Source organism: Stegodyphus dumicola, chromosome X2 (genome assembly GCF_044657685.1).
Source record: "Stegodyphus dumicola isolate Sdum_Otavi_A_Nest chromosome X2, ASM4465768v1".
Lineage (NCBI taxonomy): Eukaryota > Metazoa > Arthropoda > Arachnida > Araneae > Eresidae > Stegodyphus > Stegodyphus dumicola.
Window position 1 is genome coordinate 56,541,457 of NC_140781.1, and position 22,974 is coordinate 56,564,430.

A 22,974-nucleotide genomic window follows, 5' to 3' on the forward strand; every position below is an offset into this window, starting at 1 on the left:
TTTCACTATTTCTACAGCTTTTTCAGCCAACCCATTACTTTGAGGATATCTGGAGCTACTAAATTTAAGTTCGAAATCCCAATCTTCAGCAAATTTCTTAAATAAGTAGCTATTACAGGGATTATTGTTGGAAACGACTTCATTTGCAATACCATACCTGGCAAAGATGCATTTTAACTTTATCATAATTTCATTTGCTGTCTTATCTTTTATAATAGAAACCTCAATCCATTTAGAGTAATAATCGATAACTACAAAGTAATTTTGATAACCAAATTGCAAGATATCAAGGGCAATTTTTTCGAATGGTTTAATCGGAATTCCATGTTGCATTAGAGGTTCTTTTTGATTTCTATTTCTGAATTTTTCACATATTTCACATTTGGAAACAAGCTGCTCAATGTCATTTGTCATACCTGGCCAGTAAAAAATTTCACGGGCTCTACTTTTACATTTCTCAATTCCAAAATGCGCTTCATGAATTAATTGCAACATATCTTTTCTCAAACCATAAGGTACAACTAATTTTTCATTAATAAATAACAAGTCGTCATTAATATAAAGATCATTTTAAACATTAAAGTATGTTTTTACACTACTATCTACTTTTTTGTAACATTTAGGCCAACCCTCTTTAATATATTTCATAACTATTTGCAAATCTGTATCTGATTCAGTTTCTTTCCTAAATTGCACCACTCTTCTTTCACTCATAGGCAAATATTTTGAAATAATGTGAACAACATTTTGCATTTCAGGATCATCACTAATAGTTTCATTCACAGGATATGCTCGTGACAAAGTGTCAGCAAAAAGCATTTGATTACCTGGAACATAATTTATCTCAAAATCATACTTTAGTAATTTTAAGATCATCCTTTGCATTCTAGATGAGATTTTATGCAATGGTTTCTTAACAATTGCCATTAACGGTTTATGATCACTTTGTACTGTGACTTTCCGTCCATAAACAAAATTGTGGTACTTTTCAAAAGAAAATACTACGGCCAATAGCTCTTTTTCGATCTATGCATAATTTTTTTCACTGTTAGTCAGGCTGCGAGACACAAATGATACAGGCTTGCTCTTTTGAATTAGACATGATCCTAGGCCATCCTTCGAACTATCACACTGTATAATTATATCTTTATTACCACTGAAAACTTTTTAAATTGGGGCTTTGGTTAACAGTTATTTGATGTTGTTAAATGACTCTTCCTGAGTTTCTCCCCAATTAAATTCTACCTTTTCTTGAATGATTTCTCTTAAAGGAGCAGTAACTTTAGATACATTAGGTATGAATTTTGACAGAAAATTTAACATTCCTAACAACCTCCTTACTTCAGTTTTTGATTTTGGTGTTGGCATATCAATAATTGCTTTAATATGACTAGGATCGGCTTTTACACCTGACTCAGAAATAATTTGGCTTACATATTTGACTTTCGGTACCCTATATCGTAATTTATCAGGATTAAATTTTATGTTTAGAGACCTAGCTCTTTCAAGAACCTTACAGATAATTATATCATGAGTAACCTCATCAGATCCTGCAATCATGATATCATCAAAATAAACTTCCACACCCTCAATATCACTAAATAATTTTTGGTTTCTTTTCTGAAATATTTCTGGGGTGGAGGATATTCCAAATGGCATTTTATTAAATTTATATCTTCCATGAGGAGTATTAAATGTACATAGTTCAGAACTAGCTTCATCTAGTGGTACCTACAACTGAAAATACTTTTTTACCTTCTAAGCTACTAATTATATCATCTGGAGAAGGAATTTGATAGTGTTCCCTTTTAATTACTTTAGTTAGATCTCTACGATCCAAGCATAATCTCAGACTCCCATTAGGTTTTTCAACTATAACCAAACTTTGAACCCAATCAGTTGGTTTATTTACTTTCGATACTATCCCTTCTCTTTCAAGTTTATCTAAAGTATCTTTTAATTTAGACTGTAAAGCCTGAGGAACACGTCTTGGGGGGTGTATTACTGGTATTGCATTATCTTTAAGGGTTACATGATATGGTTCATCAGGAAATTGCCCTTTATCTGTAAATACATCTTTATACTGAGCAATTAAATCATTTTTATTAATGACACTGCACTTTAAGGAATTAATCCTTTAATGCAGAACAAGCTGTTAACCCTAATATAGGCTTAGATCTTACATCAAGAACATAAAACTGTAAAGGTACATTCTTAAGCCTTTCAGTTGAACAATTACTTATAAGAGTACCTTCTGGTTTTAACTTAAAATTACCATATGCAGTTAAGAACAAATCAGTTTCATTAAGTTTAGGCTTAAGCTTAACATTATTTAAAACATACAAAGGCAAAATATTTACTTCTGCACCAGTATTTAACTTAAAATCAACCTTGAAAGACTTATTATTTACATACATTGTAATACTTTTCACCCATGTTTCACTTACCTTGTGAATATCCTTATTTACTTCATCAATACAATTTGTTAGATCTTTGATTGATTTTGCACTTATTTTAAATTCACTATGCCCGTTTACTGGTGGATTTATCATTACAGAGTCAACAAATACACTATGTTCATTATATATACTAAGTTTATTATTTGGTATTCCAACTTCATAAACTTGTGACACCTCGCGGCAAAATGGTTCTTTACTTTGCATTTCGCATACGTCTTTTCGAAAGCTGGACAGTCCCGATATTTGTGCCTTCTTCCGCACTTCTTGCAGTCATATTCTAGTGCTGATTGCTTCTGCTGCAATGACAATTTTGGTGGCACTGACTGTTTTGATTGATGCTGCTGTTTTCTGTATTTCTTCATGCTGTTCACAGTCGCTGGATCATCTTTTATGTTCCGGAGTTGCTCTTTGCTTGTTTCGGCGGCAGGGACTATTTCTATAGCTTTTTCTAATCCTAGGTTAGATTCTCGAAGCAAACGTTCAGTCAGACTCCTATCCCGAATGCCTAATACAATATGGTTGCGAATCAATCCATTTTCTTGTTTAGCAAACTCACAAGTTGACGCTAACGTCTTTAACTGAGTGACATAACATTGAATTGTTTGTCCTTGCTGGCTACAAGAAAAGAATTTGTAACGTTCATATACGACATTCTGCCGTGGTGAACAATAATCTTCAAAAGACTTCAAGACCTCTTCGTATTTCTCTTTATTCTCAGGTGGCTCAAATCGAAATGTGTTATAAATTTCAAGTCCTTCAGTACCGAGTAAATTCAAAAGGATTGCAATTTTAGTCTTATCTGGCTTGGCATCTTTTTCCGTTGCAAGTAAATAGTTTTCTAGCTCTTGCTTCTATTTTTTCCATTTTTCTTTAACATTTCCGACAGAAAATGTTAGCAGAGCAGGTGGTCTGAAATCCATTTTGCTCCTGACACCATGTAACTTCTTGTTTAGTTTGTTAAACTTAATAACTTCTGTACTTTAAAAAGTAGACTCAACTAATGAGTATATCTCAAGAATTCAAAATTTTTATTATTACATTTTTAAATAGTTCACATGACATTCAGCTAGCACAGTAACACGTGCATCACGACAACGGAATCGCATAGCCATGAGCGCCATTACAGTTAAAGTTATAGTTATTTACAGTTACAGTTATAGTTATTTTAAATACACATCACAGAATTTAGCTGTTTCAGGTGCTTCCCAGGGCCTCCTATCTGCGTCATACAGAGAATTGCGTTACTGCACCATATAGGTAGGGGGTCCTTAAAAACTTAAAAGAAAACGAATATTATCTACATATACTTAAAGATTCTAAAGTTAAAAGCAAATTGCAGTCAAATCAAGGCTATTCCTCAACTATATTAATATTAACAATCATGTAAAAGGGGTTTAACACAAAATCAAAACATATCAAAATTAAAATAAGAATTTATAGTAGTACTAAAAATAAAAATGAAAAGCAAAAGGGAAAAAAAATACAAGATAAAAAATATAAAAATAATAATTAATCTTCTTTTATTGAAATTCTAATTTCGAACTCATCAAGGCAAAATAAATTAAAGCTTTTATATATATATGTAATGGAATCCGTCTTTTAAGTTTAAACATGTAAATGTAGTTCAGCAGGACATTTAAGGGCCCCCTAAGCCTTCAGGCCGCTATGCGACGGCATTCCTTGCATACCCTTATTTACGCCACTGCCTCTAGGAGTTACATGCCCTGTGATTTAGTACCTAAACTACTGCTCCAACATACACGGAGGGTAAAACTCTGCTAGGAGCAAGAAGTTGAAGAAACTAAATTTAGTTTCTTGAAATGGTTAAAGGATATCTCTTACTTATAAAGTAAATATTCCTAGATGGTTAAATTGGGATAATGGAAACAAAAGCTGTTCTTGGCATTTTTTCTGCAATGCAAGCAAATTAACTTATGCTGTAGTAGTATTTATGAGGACCCAGAATCAAAATGATGCAAAAGTACGATTCTTGTACTTATCTTCTGACTGACTAACATATCACAGAAGCTTCCAAGGAACATCTAAAGATCTCTAAAATGTCTGGCTGACAACAGTGTTCCTGAGAAGTTCCTGGTTGCTAGATCAGGGAGAATCAGCAAATCCATGAGACTGTGCACGTGAAAAACTTCCTATTTAGTTGCTTTTGTGAATTTTTTATGATGTTATAAGTTAACATAACATGAAGTTAACTCAGGGAGGATGTCAGGAATAATTTCTCCCAAAGTAAGAAATAAAACGATTTTAACCATCACCACCAGTTCATCTAGCAATAGTTGCTAAGGGTTTTTTCTTCTTCGTAATGGCATCACCTTTGCTGTTCTAGTTTTTTTTTTTTTTTTTTTTTCTTTTTTCTTTTATATTTTATAAGTATGAAGAAAGGTGTTTTGAGATAGTTATCAATAAAATATGTGGTTATTAAGAAGAATTAAATAAGTGACTGTCTGCTTGAGTAATATTTTTTCTTGCTTACAGTTTTGTGAATGGGGAATACATTAGTTTGAGTGCTGCAGTAGTTATATTGTGAACAGTCGAAGTTCTAGCCCGAGTAAATAAATACAAAACTTTGCCCGACTGGAGGAGAAGAAAAAGTCTTTTGATTTGAATGCTTCAGTAGAAAAAAAAATATAGAAAAAATGATGGAATATAATTTAGTACTTTAACTCAATGTTTGGGAGTTTTGAATCCATAGTAGTCCGATAAATGCTGTTTAAATGATTATTATTTTACACTAATAAGACAAATAATAGTGCGCTTATATAAAACTAAGAAAAGCCAAGTTATGTCTGATTGCTTCTGAGCTATAAATTACTTACGAAAGAAGGTATTAGTTTTTCTAGCAGATGTTCAGAATGTTATCTAGCATTAAGAAAATCATCTTCAAGGGTTCATCATCTTCAACCCTTATATTAAAAATATTTAACACATGTTTATCTGTCGAATCAGAAGAGGATTCAACACAGGGCCTTTTATAATCTTAAGACAGAAGCTTGCTTTAAACTAAGTAAGAAAAATTATGAAAGCATAGAGTTTTCAGACATTCCTTTAGGGATACACTTACATATTTCACTGTGAATGATTTCATTTAATAATTTATGTCCACGGTTTGATGTTTTGGTCATATTTAATTTTTATTGTGATAGGCCTTTAACCTCATACACTTAAAACAAAATTTGCTCATCATCAGCTATTAACACACATCTATTACTAATAACTGATTATTAGATATCTTCGTCACATACGCATAAGGTAGTTTCACTTAGAAAGACCTCCATAACCATTTCCTCGGTGTTTGGCTTTAGTCAATTATGCAACCAGCCAATTATTAGAATTCAAAATACAGAAGTGACCTGCATTGCCTCCAAATCTGAATTTCTTATGAAAAACATTTTCTATGGCAGTACCTATGACTTTCACATAATGATGAAAAAAATCCAAAGAACTAGTTAAGTCATTCTATAAAAATCGAAAATAACTGGTTTCGCTTTTGTTGCAAGCTGTTTGCTTTGAAGCAGAAAAACCTGACATAGATAGCCTATAGTTTTCAGCTTAATGACATTCCACACTCATTAACCATAAAACAAATGCAGAAAATATGGAAAGCAGCTAACTGTGGAATTACAAACACAACTTGTCAACTGCTGTACAGTTAAAATAAAGATCAATGAATTTTTATTGTATCAAAGTATTTACTTTGAATCCGTAAAAGACGAAGATAAAGCTATTACCAAAAGAATCACTGCAACTCATCAACTTTTGACAGCAATTTTTAAGCTTTCACAGATAAAAATGATTAATTTTTGGAAACAAATAATGAAAATTAAGCTACAAAATACATACTTCATACCATTTTCTCAGTGTATTTCAATAATACAATGTTAAAATATACAATTTAAAAATTCATTTACCTTGTTACATGGGCCATGCTGCTCAAAATAATTTCCTATATGCTAAGTAAAAAAAAAAAAAAATTGTTTTGCAAATATTCCTGGTATGCATAGCAATTTGAAAAACTTAAATTAGGAATGCAAATGCTTATGACCCCTTTTTACTCTTTATGTATTTCATTTATTGATTGATTTTAATTAAAAATGAACCAAAAGATGCTGCTAAAGAAGCATATGGGAACCATTTTTTTAATAATGTTCATGAGAATTATGCACATTCCTCCCCTTTCCTCAGCAATGCCTTAAAAGTGAAAATACCAAACATATTAAATTTTAATACCTCTAAATTAATGTTGAAGGTCTTTAAGCAATACAAAACAGTTTTTTTTAAGAAGTAATATCTTAAATTACAGTTGTGATAAATATGGATATTTTAACGATCTTTTTTTAACCTTTTGACTGTTATGGGTACATATATGCATCCAGCAAAAACCATCAGTGTGGCCTAGGCCACACATGTGAGTACAGCACAAATCGTTATTGTAGACTATGGACCCAATACGCGCTGCTTACAGCTATCTCATGTGTATGCTCAGAAATTATTCTCTGCCTGACTCTTCTGCGAGAGCGAGCAGTATACAATGTTGGTATTTGGTTGGCTAGGACAGGTATTTTCAACTATGGTACTCGATGGATTTGCTGTAATCAGTTTGCTCAGGAATGCAAACTGAAGCTGGAGTGTCTGAAACAAAAAAATGCAGGTTAACGATTTTTTTTTTTTAACCTTTTGACTGTTATGGGTACATATATGCATCCATCAAAAACCATCAGTGTGGCCTATGGCCACATATGTGAGTCCACCACAAATCGTTATTGTAGACTATGGACCCAATACGCGCTGCTTACAGCTATCTCATGTGTATGCTCAGAAATTATTCTCTGCCTGACTCTTCTGTGAGAGCGAGCAGTATACAATGTTGGTTGGTATTTGGTTGGCTAGGACAGGTATTTTCAACTATGGTATTCGATGGATTTGCTGTAATCAGTTTGCTCAGGAATGCAAACTGAAGCTGGAGTGTCTGAAACAAAAAAATGCAGGTTTCAGGCGATCACAGATTCCTTGCCTTTTATGAGAAGTGTAAAATTTGTATATTTTTTATTAATTTATTTTTTATAATTTACTTTTAACCTTTTTATTACTTTAAATGGGCCATCAGATGGGCAAGTCAGTGGTGGTTTCAGTGCATCGTGCCTCACAAACACATCAGTGCATTGCGCCTCATAAACACGATTGCATGATACTAAAACTGGGTGCATGAAATACCTGTGTTAACATGAGCTGATGTGGGTAATGGAGACATGTCTGTCCCTGCCTCACACAAATTCTGTACAAAGGAATTTAGGTCAGTGGAATTAGAAACTTGAGTGGATTGGAAAAACTCTGCGGGAAGGCACATAGTAGTTTTGTAGACAATCTCTGAGCAGGTTCCATCCAGATCGAAGACCCAGAAGGACAGTCTGAAGACATGTGGTCTTTGCAGTTTTAATGAGCTACTTTCAGTAACCAACAGATGATTCAGCTCAGGATCATTACGTTGAAATTCAGTAAGCTGTGAAAAACTTGTTACATCCAGTTTATTAATAGCAGTAATTCTCGACAATGTGTTTTCCAAAAAAAATGGGACAGTTCCTATATCTCCCGTTCTACTGGGCCAACTGACAAAGTTCAACTTGTGTTTTTCTTGTCTCGAAAGTGAGACTTAGGATATGCATTAGATTTGTATATAAGCATTGTTCTTCTCAAATAGGTATTTTGACACAAAATCAGGCATTTCTGAAATGACATGCCAACTTTTTTCCACATTTTGATTCTACAGCTCGAATTATGCCAAACTGCCAAGTTTTGTAAAAATAGCACGAGTAGTTTTTAAAAAAATTGGTCTAAAAATTTTAGCTCCTCAATATTAATTGAATATGATATATATTTATTAATATCTCTTTTTTTCCCACTAAACTTACTTGATTCCTTCTTCCAGAATTCAAAATTTAGGCTTAATCCAAAGAAAATTTCACATTTTTTATGATTTATTTTAAAATATTTTTTTTATAAATTTTTTGAAACAATTCTGGTATTATAATCTATAAAATTTTTAACATTGAGTGGATTGGAAAAACTCTGCGGGAAGGCACATAGTAGTTTTGTAGACAATCTCTGAGCAGGTTCCATCCAGATCGAAGACCCAGAAGGACAGTCTGAAGACATGTGGTCTTTGCAGTTTTAATGAGCTACTTTCAGTAACCAACAGATGATTCAGCTCAGGATCATTACGTTGAAATTCAGTAAGCTGTGAAAAACTTGTTACATCCAGTTTATTAATAGCAGTAATTCTCGACAATGTGTTTTCCAAAAAAAATGGGACAGTTCCTATATCTCCCGTTCTACTGGGCCAACTGACAAAGTTCAACTTGTGTTTTTCTTGTCTCGAAAGTGAGACTTAGGATATGCATTAGATTTGTATATAAGTACTATAAAAGAATATTTGTATTTGAAGTAGATGCATACTTGCCAACCTATGACACTAAAAAATAAGGAGATGTGGTACTTTTCCGTTTCGCCGGCGCAAATCTCGCCAAGCAGACTTTGTTGGCGACAACATACAGTATACACATAAAAAATGTTAATTCTAAGAATTTTTTTTTATTTTGAAGGCATAAACATTATAATATGGTTTAAAATTTTGTAAAAAGCCAATAAATAAAGACAATAAATTTGTAAAAAGACATTAATTTAAGAATTTACTATGATTTCATGGTTCAAAATCCTGATTCGCCGGTTCGTATCACGTGACCCCAAGTGATCTCATCTCACGTAAACTACGCTACTAAAATCTAATTCGCTCAGTAATTATCTACATTAATTTCAAGTTAAATCTTAATTTGGAATACAAGTTTAAATGCAAGAATTATTTCAATTCGTACGAATAGCTTACTCAGAAATTATGTAAAACCGCAGTGCTTTACTTCGCTAGTGCATTCTCATTAGAAATGATGAATTTAACACTTGATTTCGCCTTCGGATGAGCGGTGTAATTGCGTTCTAATTGACTTAGAACTAATTGACTTATTACCGTGAATTGTCTTAGGGGATAAAATTTAAATATCGTGTAAAAATTCTATATGCCAATATTGAAAGAAACAATCTGATAAGAAATGGCTTCAACTTGTTTTGAAACTGAGGCGTAAAAGGTTACCAGCGAAGATATTTCGTCTGGCATCAGTTAAACCATTATTGGCGACTTTATCGTTTGCGCCGGCAAAACGGAAAAGTACCGGAGATGTTTTTAAGAAATCGGGAGATTTTTCACAATGTTATAAAGACTTTTTAAATGAGGAAAATATAGTTTTTAATAATGAATTAACTTTAAATAGTAACTAATTCTTAAATGCAAGCAACACAAAAATACCTTACACATAAAAAACATTTTTATTACTTGCATCGTTTAAGAAAACCAAAAAAAAAAAAAAAAACCTTTAATCAGTTTTCGTACAAATGGTATAAACAGTGGCAGATTTTGCTTTCTTTAAGAAAGAAACTTAATAATTTTGTTCATAGCAATTGCCACGTAGGCCTACTTTCACTAATAAAAGTTTTCTAATGTGTCATCACTAATATTAGATCTAAATTTAGTCCTCGTTTTCGCAACAACACTGAAAATCCTCTCACACTCTACATTACTATGGGGAACTGTCAAGATGGCCAACATAATTCTAGACAGTTAACTATATTTTAAAATTCCATCAGCATCTTTCAGTTTTCCAATTAAACTCCACTGGGTGTCAATTCTAGCTGATTTTATAACTTCATCCAAGTTTTCTAATTGTAAAATGCTGTTATGCAGCTGTTGGACCTGTTTCAATTTTTCCTCCTTTTTAGAACTCCTTTCAAGATAATAATAAATATCAACGTGTTCATCCACATTTGTTGGTAAAGAAGCAACTCCTTTTTCAGCTGCTAAATTTAAGAGGTGACAGGTGCACCTCATAATCTGCAAATCTGAATTTTCTCTTCTGAAGATGCCTGCAACACCAGTTTTCAAGCCTACCAATACTGGTGCATTATCGGCACCAAGTGCTAAGCAATTATCCAGAGGGACTGCATTTTCTTTTAAAGTTTTAATAATTAGCTGTGCTATATTAAAGCCTGTCAAATGTCCTTCTAAAGTGGGGACAGAAAGTAAACTGCACTCAATTTCTGAAGACTCTGGATTAAAAAAAGAAAACAATTGGATACAGTTTTGAATCGGTATTATTGCTTCCATCTGTTGAGAGGCAGAACGGAGCTGTTTTAATGCAATCAATAACTGAAGATTTATTTTTCAAATCCATTTCTTTAACAATTGCACCTCTTTTGGTTCTTGCTCTTAAGTATTTCTTAGCGATTTCACTATCGGGAAACATTTTTCTAAATAAAGCTGCAGCGTGATCCGATGCATTCAGTGGCAGGTTGCGCTCCAGTAAAAAGGCAGAGAACAGACATTCTGCATTAATAACTTTTTGGTCCTTTGTTTCCGAAGGAAAATTTAATTTTTCGTTTTTTTTTTTTTTTTTTCCAAAACAACTCATGTTGCCCTTGTGTTTTTGTATAAGCACATGTTTGAGAACACCCGCCCTTCCACCATGCGAAATCGAAAAATCACAACGACAGGCGGTACACGTCGCAAATTTATTACATTTCCTTGAGGAAATAATGGAAGGAAAGTCAACTGTGTACGATTTTTGAAACGTACACGAGTATTTCACCTTTCTCGCAGACATAATAAAAGATGATAATTTCTAAAACTATTTCCCGAAGGCACGTGTACTCACACAACTCAGGATAAAATGACCGAAATAACTAAAGAACATCCAAATAACAGCTTGTTTTGTCCTCATTGGCTAATATATGCCAGATGACATGCAGTGGAGCACGATGCCCATTGGAGAACTGGAGAAGGACGTTTCTGGATATGTATATGCTTTCACTCACAATACAGAAGTTATCTAATTCGCAAGGTTTTGTTTTAGATATAGTCTACACGAAACTCATTTGCTTCGGACATCCAAAATCACTTTTTTTGTTCATATAACAAAGTATTAAGCCAAGTTCCATAAAAATCGCGAGTAATTTTAAGAATAAGAAAAAGTCGGGAGAAATATATTGTAAATCGGGATGGCGGGAGAGCGGTCAAAAATCGGGAGTCTCCCGCCTAAATTGGGTGAGTTGGCAAGTCTGTAGATTTATTTTTAGGCACACCTGAAATAAATTTAGAGTTTTTTATTCAAAATTTTCTAAGATATACATGAATTTAGATACTGGTGCATTTTGAAATTTGGCATATTTTTTATAAGCCACAATAACACCAAATGTGGTTTACTCACTTTGTTAAAATTATTTGAAAGTAACGAAGGATGACTTATTTTCCGCTCGTGTACAATAAAAAAAAGGAAGGAAAATAGGTTGCTATAACTTAAGAAGTTCACCAAGTGAATTATTCTTGGCGCAATTATATTTTTGTAGTGTAGTTTCTAGCATAGCATTTTGTAGAATTATATTTTTGTAGCGTAGTTAGTTTACGTGAGATGAGATCACTTTGGGTCACGTGATACGAACCGGCGAATCAGGATGTTGAACCATGAAAGCATAGTAAATTCTTAAATTAATGTCTTTTTACATAGGCAAAAGTATAGTTTGGAGTACTCCTTGGCGAAACTTGGAAGTACATGGATACCAATTTTGTGCAATTCTTTGACTCGTTATTTTGGCTTGCGAAGCGGCGATTTTTGGAGCCAAAATAACAAGACAAACAATTGCACAAACTCGGTATCCACGTACACATCGATTTATTTTCACTTAAATAAAAAACCCGAATTGCACAAAAATGGCATTGCGCACTCCTTTGACTTTATCCATGCACGTCGACCTATTTTCACTTAAAAAAAAATTCCCCGAATTGCACAAAAATGGCATTGCGCACTCTTTTAACTTTATCCATGTACACGTTGACCTATTTTCACTTAAAAAAATCCCAGAATTGCACAAACTTCCATTGCGCACTCCCTTTACTTTGTCCATGTACACATCGATATATTTTCACTTAAAAAGTCAAAGGAGCACCAAAGTCTACAATATAGGGACACAAAAAATACATAATCCCAATAAAATACATTTTAAACCAAACAATAAAATAACATAAAAAAGAAAAATATGTTATACATTTAAGCACTACCAAAAGCAAATATTCACTTACCATGATTTTCGAGTTCGCTTCGTACACCCAGAGCCGCATAAAAATCAAAATATCAATCATACTCAAATGACTTTTTTTCAAAAAAGGTACTCTTTCTGATCGAACGCTTCACATAGTGACCATCTGAACCTTTCTTCCTACAAACCCATTCAAATCCATCTAAACGGTTTTAACACACACCACAAAAACGCTTACAAAACATCCCATGATTCAAAATTTCCCAGAATCATGCACCCGATTACGTCACAATAGGGTTTCCATAATATTCAACTACTCAGGCTACCATAAATGAAACAACAACTTGGCGATAAATCAAACAACTTCGCCATAATACAAGAGGTACCTTAAAGTCTACTCTACCTTTTACATATTTATTGTCTTTATTTATTGGCTTTTTACATAATTTTAAATCATATTAATAAGTTTATGCCTTCAAAATAAAAAATTCTTAGAACTAAAATTTGTTTTATGTGTATACTGTATGCTGTCGCCAACAAAGTCTACTTGGCGAGATTTGCGCCTGCGAAACGGAATAGTACCCATGCAAGATTTAACAAAATACGATGGTTGTTTTAAAAATAATCGGCGACCTCAAAATTAACTATTCTAGATTTGGTGCTCTCCGCCTAAATTCATCTGTTTTCCCAAATTCGAGATCTTTCCATGTTATATATATAACACTGCTTGAAAGTGGTAACTAAAACTAAAATTAACCAATCATAGCTTGTCTCTACAATTGCATCTACTTCAGTATAAATGCTGCTCACAAGAAATTACGTCATTCTTTTCCTAGATCTGGCCACACTATCAACACTATGCTAATCTGCCTATTTCTCTCTTATTTCAAAATGACATTGTATCCCCATGTACATATAAGAAATTATTGTAATTCATTATGATTGGATAAATATCTACCGACTGGGATTTCTTCAAAATTCTTATGTAGTGTCATCTGTTCGTCTTTCCACTCGGCCAGCATGACTACACAACTCCTGGTCCCAAGCTTTGTAGATTTCTTGACTTCTACTGCATTTTAAATTTATGCACATAAACACATAATAGTAGTGGTAATATGTAAGGAAAACATAAGAGTGCTTTCTGCTATCAAGATGAGAACATAGATTTAAAATAAGAGGATTTTCTAAAAATAACTTCAGAGAAGTTTATGAGGATCTTTTCAGAATTATGAAGTATGATAGTAAAGATATCAGCCTGCAACTGATGCTGATGGCTCAATTATTATTATTTTTTCATTTACATATGTTTATCAGGTTTGTCTATATTTTAAGGTGCCTCTTGGATTATCGCAAAGCTGTTGTTTCATTTATGGTAACCTGAGTAGTTGAATGTCATGAAACGCTATTATGACACAATTTGACAATCACACCACTCACCCAAAGGTGAAAATATAGAAAAGGCAAAGGTTAAATTCATCAATTCTAATGAGAATGCACTAGTGAAGTAAAACACTGCGGTTTTACATAATTTCTGAGTCAGCTATTCGTACGAATTGAAATAATTTTTGCATTTAAACTTGTATTCCAAATTAAGATTTAACTTGAAACTAATGTAGATAATTACTGAGATAATTAGATTTGTGTAGCATAGTTTATGTGAGATCAGATCACTTGGGGTCACGTGATATGAACCAGCAAATTAGGATGATGTACCATGAAAGCATAGTAAATTCTTAAATTATTGTCATTACAAATTTATTGATTAAGGAATTTAGGGATTTATTGGCTTTTTATAAAATTTTAAATATAAAAATGTTTATGTCTTCAAAATAAAAAAATTGTTAGAACTAACATTTGTTAACATTTTTTATGTGTATACTGCGTGTTGTCGCCAATGAAGTTTGCTTGGCGAGATTTGCGCCAGCAAAACAGAAAAGCACCAATATTTGTAGTTGACAAGCTAGGTTTACTTGCTACAAGATAACTCATTCTTGATTGCTTATCTAAATGACCAAATGTGAACATTTTCCATAGTAAAAGCACACAGTGTTTAGATGGGGACTAAAGAATATGGTAAAAGTTTACAATTGGGTGCGCCTTGTTTTTTTTTTTTTTTTTTTTTTTTTTTTGCGTTTCTTTTATGACACCAAGATTGGTGCCAGTAAAGCACAATATCACGATGGTCGCTACACAAAACCAAAATAAGAAGTCAAAGAATTTCACAAACTCGGTGTCCATGTACACATCGATCTATTTTCACTTAAAAACTTCAGAGAATTGCACAAACTAGGCACTGCACACTGCCTTAACTTTGTCTATGTACACATTGATTTATTTTCACTTAAAAAAAATCAGGAAGCTAAAACAAGTTAAAACTACCATGGTAACCAGAAATGGGATTTCACTGCCAAAACTGAACAAAATTTGTTACTAATTGAAGGGGCAACCAATTCTACACTAGAGAAAATAATAGACATGGCATGCTGAAATCGATCATTTATTCTCAAAATGTAAACATCAGATTTTTTATTTCTCAAAACTAAATGTTTTCTTTTTGGGGCTGATCTTTAGATTATGGTAACTTAATGATTTTTTGGCGAAAATTTGGCGACCAACTCTCCTACAGCAAACCTCTATTTTTTTCCCCCCGCTGCCATTTTGTCTTCACGAAGTAAAGACCTATTTCTTTTCTTTTTATCTACTGAACACTTCTTCCAACAATCTACTAGCCGAATTACACTTATGCTAGAAATTTTATCTAACAAAACTTCTTAATCATGACAAATATTCACTGCAAAATTGGGAAAAAGTGCACAATACCACACTCCTTACACATTTTTCAAAATAACACATACACATAAACCATGTACACGTCGACTTATTTTTACTTAAAAAAACATCCCAGAATTACACAAAAATGGCATTGCGCACACTCTTTACTATATCCATGTACACTGCTTTTTTCTCATAAATTAGAAAAATTTCACGAAAATACATGACAATTTTCTGAATCTTTAAACCCGGTAAAACGAACATATATGAAATTACCTGATCGCGAAAAAGTATATACCCTTTCCAAATATGAACATTTCCACATATAAAATAAATAAAATATCCAAAAACTTTTACCTCTAAATCATCTATTATATTATAAACGTCACCAACGAAGTCATACCGCAAGCATTACGAATACTTAGTGTCAAATATTCAAATTATTTCCATGCACGTTTACTTCAAATAAAACGTATACCAAATTCCTACAAACATAAAATTCACAAAATAACTATCATTTAATTAAAATATCACTAACCCATGTACATGTCGACTTATTTTTACTTAAAAAAAAAATCCCAGAATTGCACAAAAATGGCATTGCGCACACTCTTCACCATATCAATGTACACTGCTTTTTTCTCATAAATTAGAAAAATTTCACGAAAATGCATGACAATTTTCTGAATCTTTAAACCCGTTAAAAAGAACGGTTGATCTTTACATTATGGTAACTTGGCGATTTTTTGGCGACCAACTCTCCTACAGCAACCCTCTATTTTTTTTCCCCGCCGCCATTTTGTCTTCACGAAGTAAGGGCATGTTTCTTTTCTTTTTATCTCCTGAACACTTCTTCCAACAATCTACTAGCCGAATTACACTTATGCTAGAAATTTTATCAAACAAAACTGCTTAATCATGACAAATATTCACTGCAAAATTAGGAAAAACTGCACAATACCATTCTCCTTACGCATTTTTCAAAATAACACATACACATAAACCATGTACACGCCGACTTATTTTTACTTAAAAAAACATCCCAGAATTGCACAAAAATGGCATTGCGCACACTCTTCACTATATCCATGTACACTGCTTTTTTCTCATAAATTACAAAAATTTCACGAAAATACACGACAATTTTCTCAATCTTTAAACCCGGTAAAAAGAACATATATGAAATTACCTGATCGCGAAAAAGTATTTACCCTTTACAAATATGAACATTTCCACATATAAAATAAATAAAATATCCAAAAACTTTTACCTCTAAATCATCTATTACATTATACACGTCACCAACGAATTCATACCGAAAGCATTACAAATACTTAGTATCAAATATTTAAATTATTTCCATGCACGTTTATTTCAACTTAAACGTATACCAAATTCCTACAAACATAAAATTCACAAAATAACTATCATTTCATTAAAATATAATTAAATTCAAAAACACGGTTGATCTTTACAATACGGTAACTGGTAGTTTGGCGACATTTTGGAGGCGATAAAGGTTACTACCTGGGACTTTGGTAATAATGTGAGCAGTACTCAGTTCCGATTACGCATTATTTTGTGTGAGGGAAATGAGAGATCATGGGATATGTCATGTGATATTAATGGACGAATTACAGTTCTTGAATCGGAAAAGAGGGGAAATCTGGAACAAATCTAGAAATTTTGTATTTGGTTTATTCTGTGTTGTGTGAAACAGTGTTCGTGAATTTTTGGATCCCATGGCCGTAACTCAAGAAAAGTTTATCGGACACGTAATCAAGATTCTGAAGAAGATTAGGTAAGTTAGTATTTTTAATTATTTGAGGATATTATTTTTATGCATTGTTCTAAATGTAAGGTGGAAAGGAATTTTGTATTATTGGGAAAATTGTTATTAGCAATTATTTAGTTTAAAGTAATTAGGATTGTAAGGTAATTTTTATTAATTTAATGTATGTGCTCATTTATATTTTAAGTAGTGTTTTTGAATTTAATTATATTTTAATGAAATGATAGTTATTTTGTGAATTTTATGTTTGTAGGAATTTGGTATACGTTTAAGTTGAAATAAACGTGCATGGAAATAATTTAAATATTTGATATTAAGTATTTGTAATGCTTGCGGTATGAATTCGTTGGTGACGTGTATAATGTAATAGATGATTTAGAGGTAAAAGGTTTTGGATATTTTATTTATTTTATATGTGGAAATGTTCATATCTGTAAAGGGTAAATACTTTTTCGCGATCAGGTAATTTCATATATGTTCTTTTTACCGGGTTTAAAGATTCAAAAAATTGTTGTGTATTTTCGTGAAATTTTTCTAATTTATGAGAAAAAAGCAGTGTACATGGATATAGTGAAGAGTGTGCGCAATGCCATTTTTGTGCAATTCTGGGATGTTTTTTTAAGTAAAAATAAGTCGCCGTGTACATGGTTTATGTGTATGTGTTATTTTGAAAAACGCGTAAGGAGTATGGTATTGTGCACTTTTTCCCAATTTTGCAGTGAATATTTGTCATGATTAAGCAGTTTTGTTTGATAAAATTTCTAGCATAAGTGTAATTCAGCTAGTAGATTGTTGGAAGAAGTGTTCAGTAGATAAAAAGAAAAGAAACATGTCTTTACTTCGTGAAGACAAAATGGCGGCGGGGAAAAAAAAATAGAGGGTTGCTGTAGGAGAGTTGGTCGCCAAATTTTCGCCAAAAAAACGCTAAGTTACCATAATGTAAAGATCAACCAAAAACACTACTTAAAATATAAATGAGCACATACATTAAATTAATAAAAATTACCTTACAATCCTAATTACTTTAAACTAAATCATTGCTAATAACAATTTTCCCAATAATATCAAATTACTCTACTTCCACCTTACATTTAGAACAATGCATAAAAATAATATCCTCAAATAATTAAAAATACTAACTTACCTAATCTTCTTCAGAATCTTGATTACGTGTCTGATAAACGTTTCTTATTTATCCCCTAAATAAAAAGCAAGCGTATGTGCGCCTGTTTCAGGATCTTTAAAATCATGCTTATAGTTCACAGCAAGGTACCAGGTAAAATAAATAACTTAATAAAACATCTTTACTTCTATCTCGCACAACCTTAAAGAAACACTTATTACTACCCCTTTCAATCCCACTAAATACCCATTTCGAATTCACTTTAGTTAGGGCCATGGGATCCAAAAATTAACGAACACTGTTTCACACAACACAGAATAAAGCCAAATACAAAATTTCCAGATTTTTTCCAGATTTCCCCCCTTTTCCGATTAAAGAACCGTAATTCGTCCATTAATATCACATGACCTCTCATTTCCCTCACACAAAATAATGCGTAATCGGAACTGAGTACTGCTCACATTATTACCAAAGTCCCAGGTAGTAACCTTTATCGCCTCTAAAATGTCGCCAAACTACCAGTTACCATATTCTAAAGATCAGCCCTTTTTGGTTTATTTACTCTGAAAATGCTATAAGCAGACTGCAGAAATTCTTGTTTACAGACTCATTTAAGACTAATAGAAAATGACACATTGCATGTAAGGAGTTTCACGTGGATGCACAGAAAGGATGAGTATTGTTTATCTGGTTCCAAGTTATCTCATAGTTGCCATAGAAAGCAAAAACATTATTTATATAAAGATATAGAAATTTATAAAAATAGAATATATAGAGAGATTTTATATAACCTCCTCCCAAAAGAACTTTCTTCATTTTCCTTTTATGAACATTATATATGTATATGTTAAGACATTTTCTCCTACTTAATCTTCGAAAGCATATCAACCATTTTGCAGCACCCAGGATACACACACACACACACATACATACAAAGTGCTCAATGAAAGAACAAAAAATGGGCCACTTTAATTAAATTTGAGACTTAATTTTTTTTATTTATTAGGGTTTTTCATTAGCAGAAAGAAAACTAATCAAAAAATTCTTTTAAAATTAATAAAGAGTGCATGGAATAATGATACACATGCAACAGTTTGTGTCTCACTCTTCATTCCGATAATATCTTAAAATACCATTAATTCAAAATCCAAAAAAATGACTTGGCACTTTCTAATTGAATAGCTCAATAGTGCACTGCAACCTTGTTCGGTGACTATAATTACACTTAACAATCCAAAAAAATACGTAGCAGTGTCAGTAATCTGAAGAATAAGTAAGACAAGAACTTCAAAGATGGGAACAGCTTTATTATTGATCCTTTTGGCGATTTTTTTATTTGGCGACAAACTTCGGTCGCCAAGGTAGACCCGGTTTTGAAGATCGGAAAAAAATGGCGGATTGTCAACAAAACCCGATCTAGACTAAATAACAATCCTAAAAAATAAGCTCTTAATCAGAATAAACAGTCTTTCTCTAATTTTCAATATTTCTAGTACTGCTATGATAAATTCTTGAAACACTACTGTAAATGAATTTATGACAATTATTATGTTATGAGTAATGAAATTTACAAAATGTTAATATTTTTAATTACAAAATATAATGTATTAAACATTAATATTTTAAGTAGTTAGTTCATATTTATGTTTTATTATATTAGTACTTAGCTAATATTTTAAATTTACAAAAGGTTAATAAATGCATTTCAAACTAGTATATGATACTTTAGTTTCTTAGATTCTGTTATTAAAAGAAAATAAAAAAATATTTCAAAGTGAAGGAAATCAAATTCAATTTATAATGGGCAAGTTTTGTAACAGTGTTAGAAATATTTTTTATGATTAAATATTGTAAATGGTAAAAATATTAAGAAATGTGTATTTTTTAATCCCTCAATTTATTACAAGTAATTTATGATTATAATTTAAAAGCTAAAATTAAATTATCATAATGAGTAAATTTTGTACCAATGGTAATAAATACAACAATCATCGTAAACGATGATTTCTGTGAAAAATTCGAACAGTCATTGGAATCCACTAGTGGTGGAGTGATAGCCACTGAACAGTAATAGTTCAGGCTGGCTATATGGGAGTTTTAGTAGTTTTCCGTAGATGTAATGTGAATCTGAGCCAGTTTCTTTTAAAAAGTACTTTATGAAGGCATCCTTCTTCTGCTAGCCAGCATATGTATTTATTTTCTATTCATAATTCTCTCTTATTTTCTTATTTCTTAATTCTAAATCTTACTTCTGAAGAGAAGAAGTGTTGCATCTATAGGTCAAAAAATATGGTCAATATGTTTGCAAAATCCTGTCAGTTTTGGAAAGCATTTAAATAAACTAAATAATTTGTATGTGATGCAAACAAAAATGCATTACACTATTTCATGTACTGAATAATTAATCAGGGAACAAAGTATATTGTAACGTTCCTTTATTTTGTAACCAGAGTTATTTTATTCTTGGGATCTTTACTGTCAATTTCCTCCATCTGTTTTCTCACCAGAATCCAAATGAAGTTTATATTTTGTAAAACAAACCGTGTTTTGCCTTTTGAGGCCACATTAATAGGTTGATAGATAAGAAAAGATTTGTAGTCTTCAGCCTTACATTATAATTGCTGATAGTTGAATTCCATGCCAGTTAAGTTTTTAACCAACTTTGCATTAAATTGATTTGTGCAGCCTTTGGGCTACAAATTTATCTGAATTTAAATTTTACATTTGAACTTAATTGTTATCATAAGTTATGGTACCACAAGTGGTTGACCGAGTGGTAAGTACAAAGTGTGCCTTCTGTTCTGTACATCTAAACTTTGTAATAGAATAAAAGTATATCTTAACTTAATAAGAATATATCTAAACTTTATGATAATAAATAACATTTAAAGACATTGAAATCAGTATCTAAGTGCTTGCCATGTAGTCAAATTTTTATATATAAATTGTACTCTTACTTTTATTATAGAGTTTTTATTACAAAAAATTCAGATTTTTGTTAGATAAAATGTTTAAGTAATGTAGAAAATTTGCATAAAATTTAAAATAAAAAGTCGACTGTTATGTCAACATACTATTAATGAAAGTAATAATACTCAGTGAAGGTTATTCATATACAGCTGTTAGGTTGTAAGATTTACAAAATTTGAGAACTCTAAATTATAAGCAATATATTCCATAATCTAAGCAACATTATATTTTTTATAGTCAGACAAATTATGAAAATGTTATAAAAGCAATAATGAAACCTGATTTGAACCTATGAATTCATGCAATTACACATCCCTATAGTTCTAATATGAGGTATACAAGTATTTTTAGACCATGGTAATTTTGATCTCCTTTGCAAAGGAAACACCAAGAGTTTACCTCATGCTACTGAAAATGTGTTCTTTTTTTTCCTTGGGGAGGGGGGTGGCGTTTATAATAATATGCAGAGTTGACATATGAAAAAATGTCAAGACTCATGTGATGTAATATTAAAAGCACCAGTTTTAACTATCAAAAATTTGGCTTTTTAAAAAATATTTTAAATGTTGTGCTTTCCTAACACGAAAGTAACTTTAAGAAAAACACACAATTTATCCCTCCTGCCATCAAAGCTCTGATACCTATCAAATTCGTTAAAGTTACGTGGACAGAAATGGCGGCATATTTGAAACTCAGTATTTAGGGTTACCAAGGTTATCATAATTTTTCATTTATCGCTCCAAAATGTCGCCAAACAAATTTCTTGCCAAAAAGGACTAATACTAAAGCTGTGCCCAAAGGGAAATTTGCAAGAAACACCAAACGAACCCAATGTTGCAACAATATTTCTTTTCGTATAGTTTTTCCTTTCAGTCGAAAATTAAATTAACGGAAAATCTGACCTCAAACGCTTAAGGAATTTAGGGAGTAGAAAATACTAAAACACAAATACTAACCTGGAATAGTAATGGCCACTTCCTCTCTGTAAAAAATTCCAGGATGATGCTTGGGATAAAACACGTCTTCATTGTTAACAAGTAGTCGTTTTTTGCTTACGGAATCCTGGCAGATCCAAGGATGTCCCTCGTAGGTATTAATATTGCACTGTTGTTGCGGATTTAAGGATCCATAGCAATGTTCTAGTCCAAAGTAGTCCATCCATATGACGCTCACACATCGTCCAGTTTTATTGACAAAGCGTAAATAGCAAGATCGTCGAGAAGGGCCCGATCGAATAGATGACATTACTCTCGCCATTTCAAATAAATATGTCTGTGTACCTCAAAATAATACTTCACACACCTGAATTTTTTGGGGGGTTGTCTCCGTTTTAACAATAAGCTCAGAGCTAAAACACAAACCGATATCACTTCACATTGGAGTTGCCAGCCGTTGAAAATAAAAAGTTCATTTTCTAATTTATTTAAAACTCATAAAGTATTTTACGAAAAAAGGGAGAAAAATAATTTATCATATAATTTAATGATAACAACAGATTAAATATAAAACCACAACTTTCATATAAAAAGAGGTCTAGTTTTAGATATTTCAGATAACTCTCAGGCTCCTGCTCTATTGCACCCTGCTCGCAGAAAATAGAATATAGTTAAGTTTAATAAAAAATAAAACCTAATTTCCAACATTCATTTATTGAGATATTCTAATAAACATACATAACGGAAATATTAAAAAAAAAAAAAAAAAAAAAA

At 32.0% G+C, this 22,974-nt stretch overlaps 1 protein-coding gene across 2 annotated transcripts in view; it reads right to left on the bottom strand.

Moving 5' to 3' along the window:
• LOC118202275 (von Hippel-Lindau disease tumor suppressor-like) overlaps positions 1-22,651 on the bottom strand; it is a 66,988-nt gene extending 44,337 nt beyond the window's left edge. The window contains exon 1 of one of the 2 annotated variants that reach the window (XR_015039207.1): positions 22,222-22,651. Coding sequence is in view for 1 of the 2 variants with exons in the window: in XM_085809828.1 (XP_085665954.1) it covers positions 22,222-22,522 (301 nt within the window). In the remaining variant the exon portion in view is untranslated. The remainder of the gene's footprint in view (positions 1-22,221) is intronic. The other variant, XM_085809828.1, reaches the window with a different exon arrangement.
• Positions 22,652-22,974: the final 323 nt, after the last annotated feature.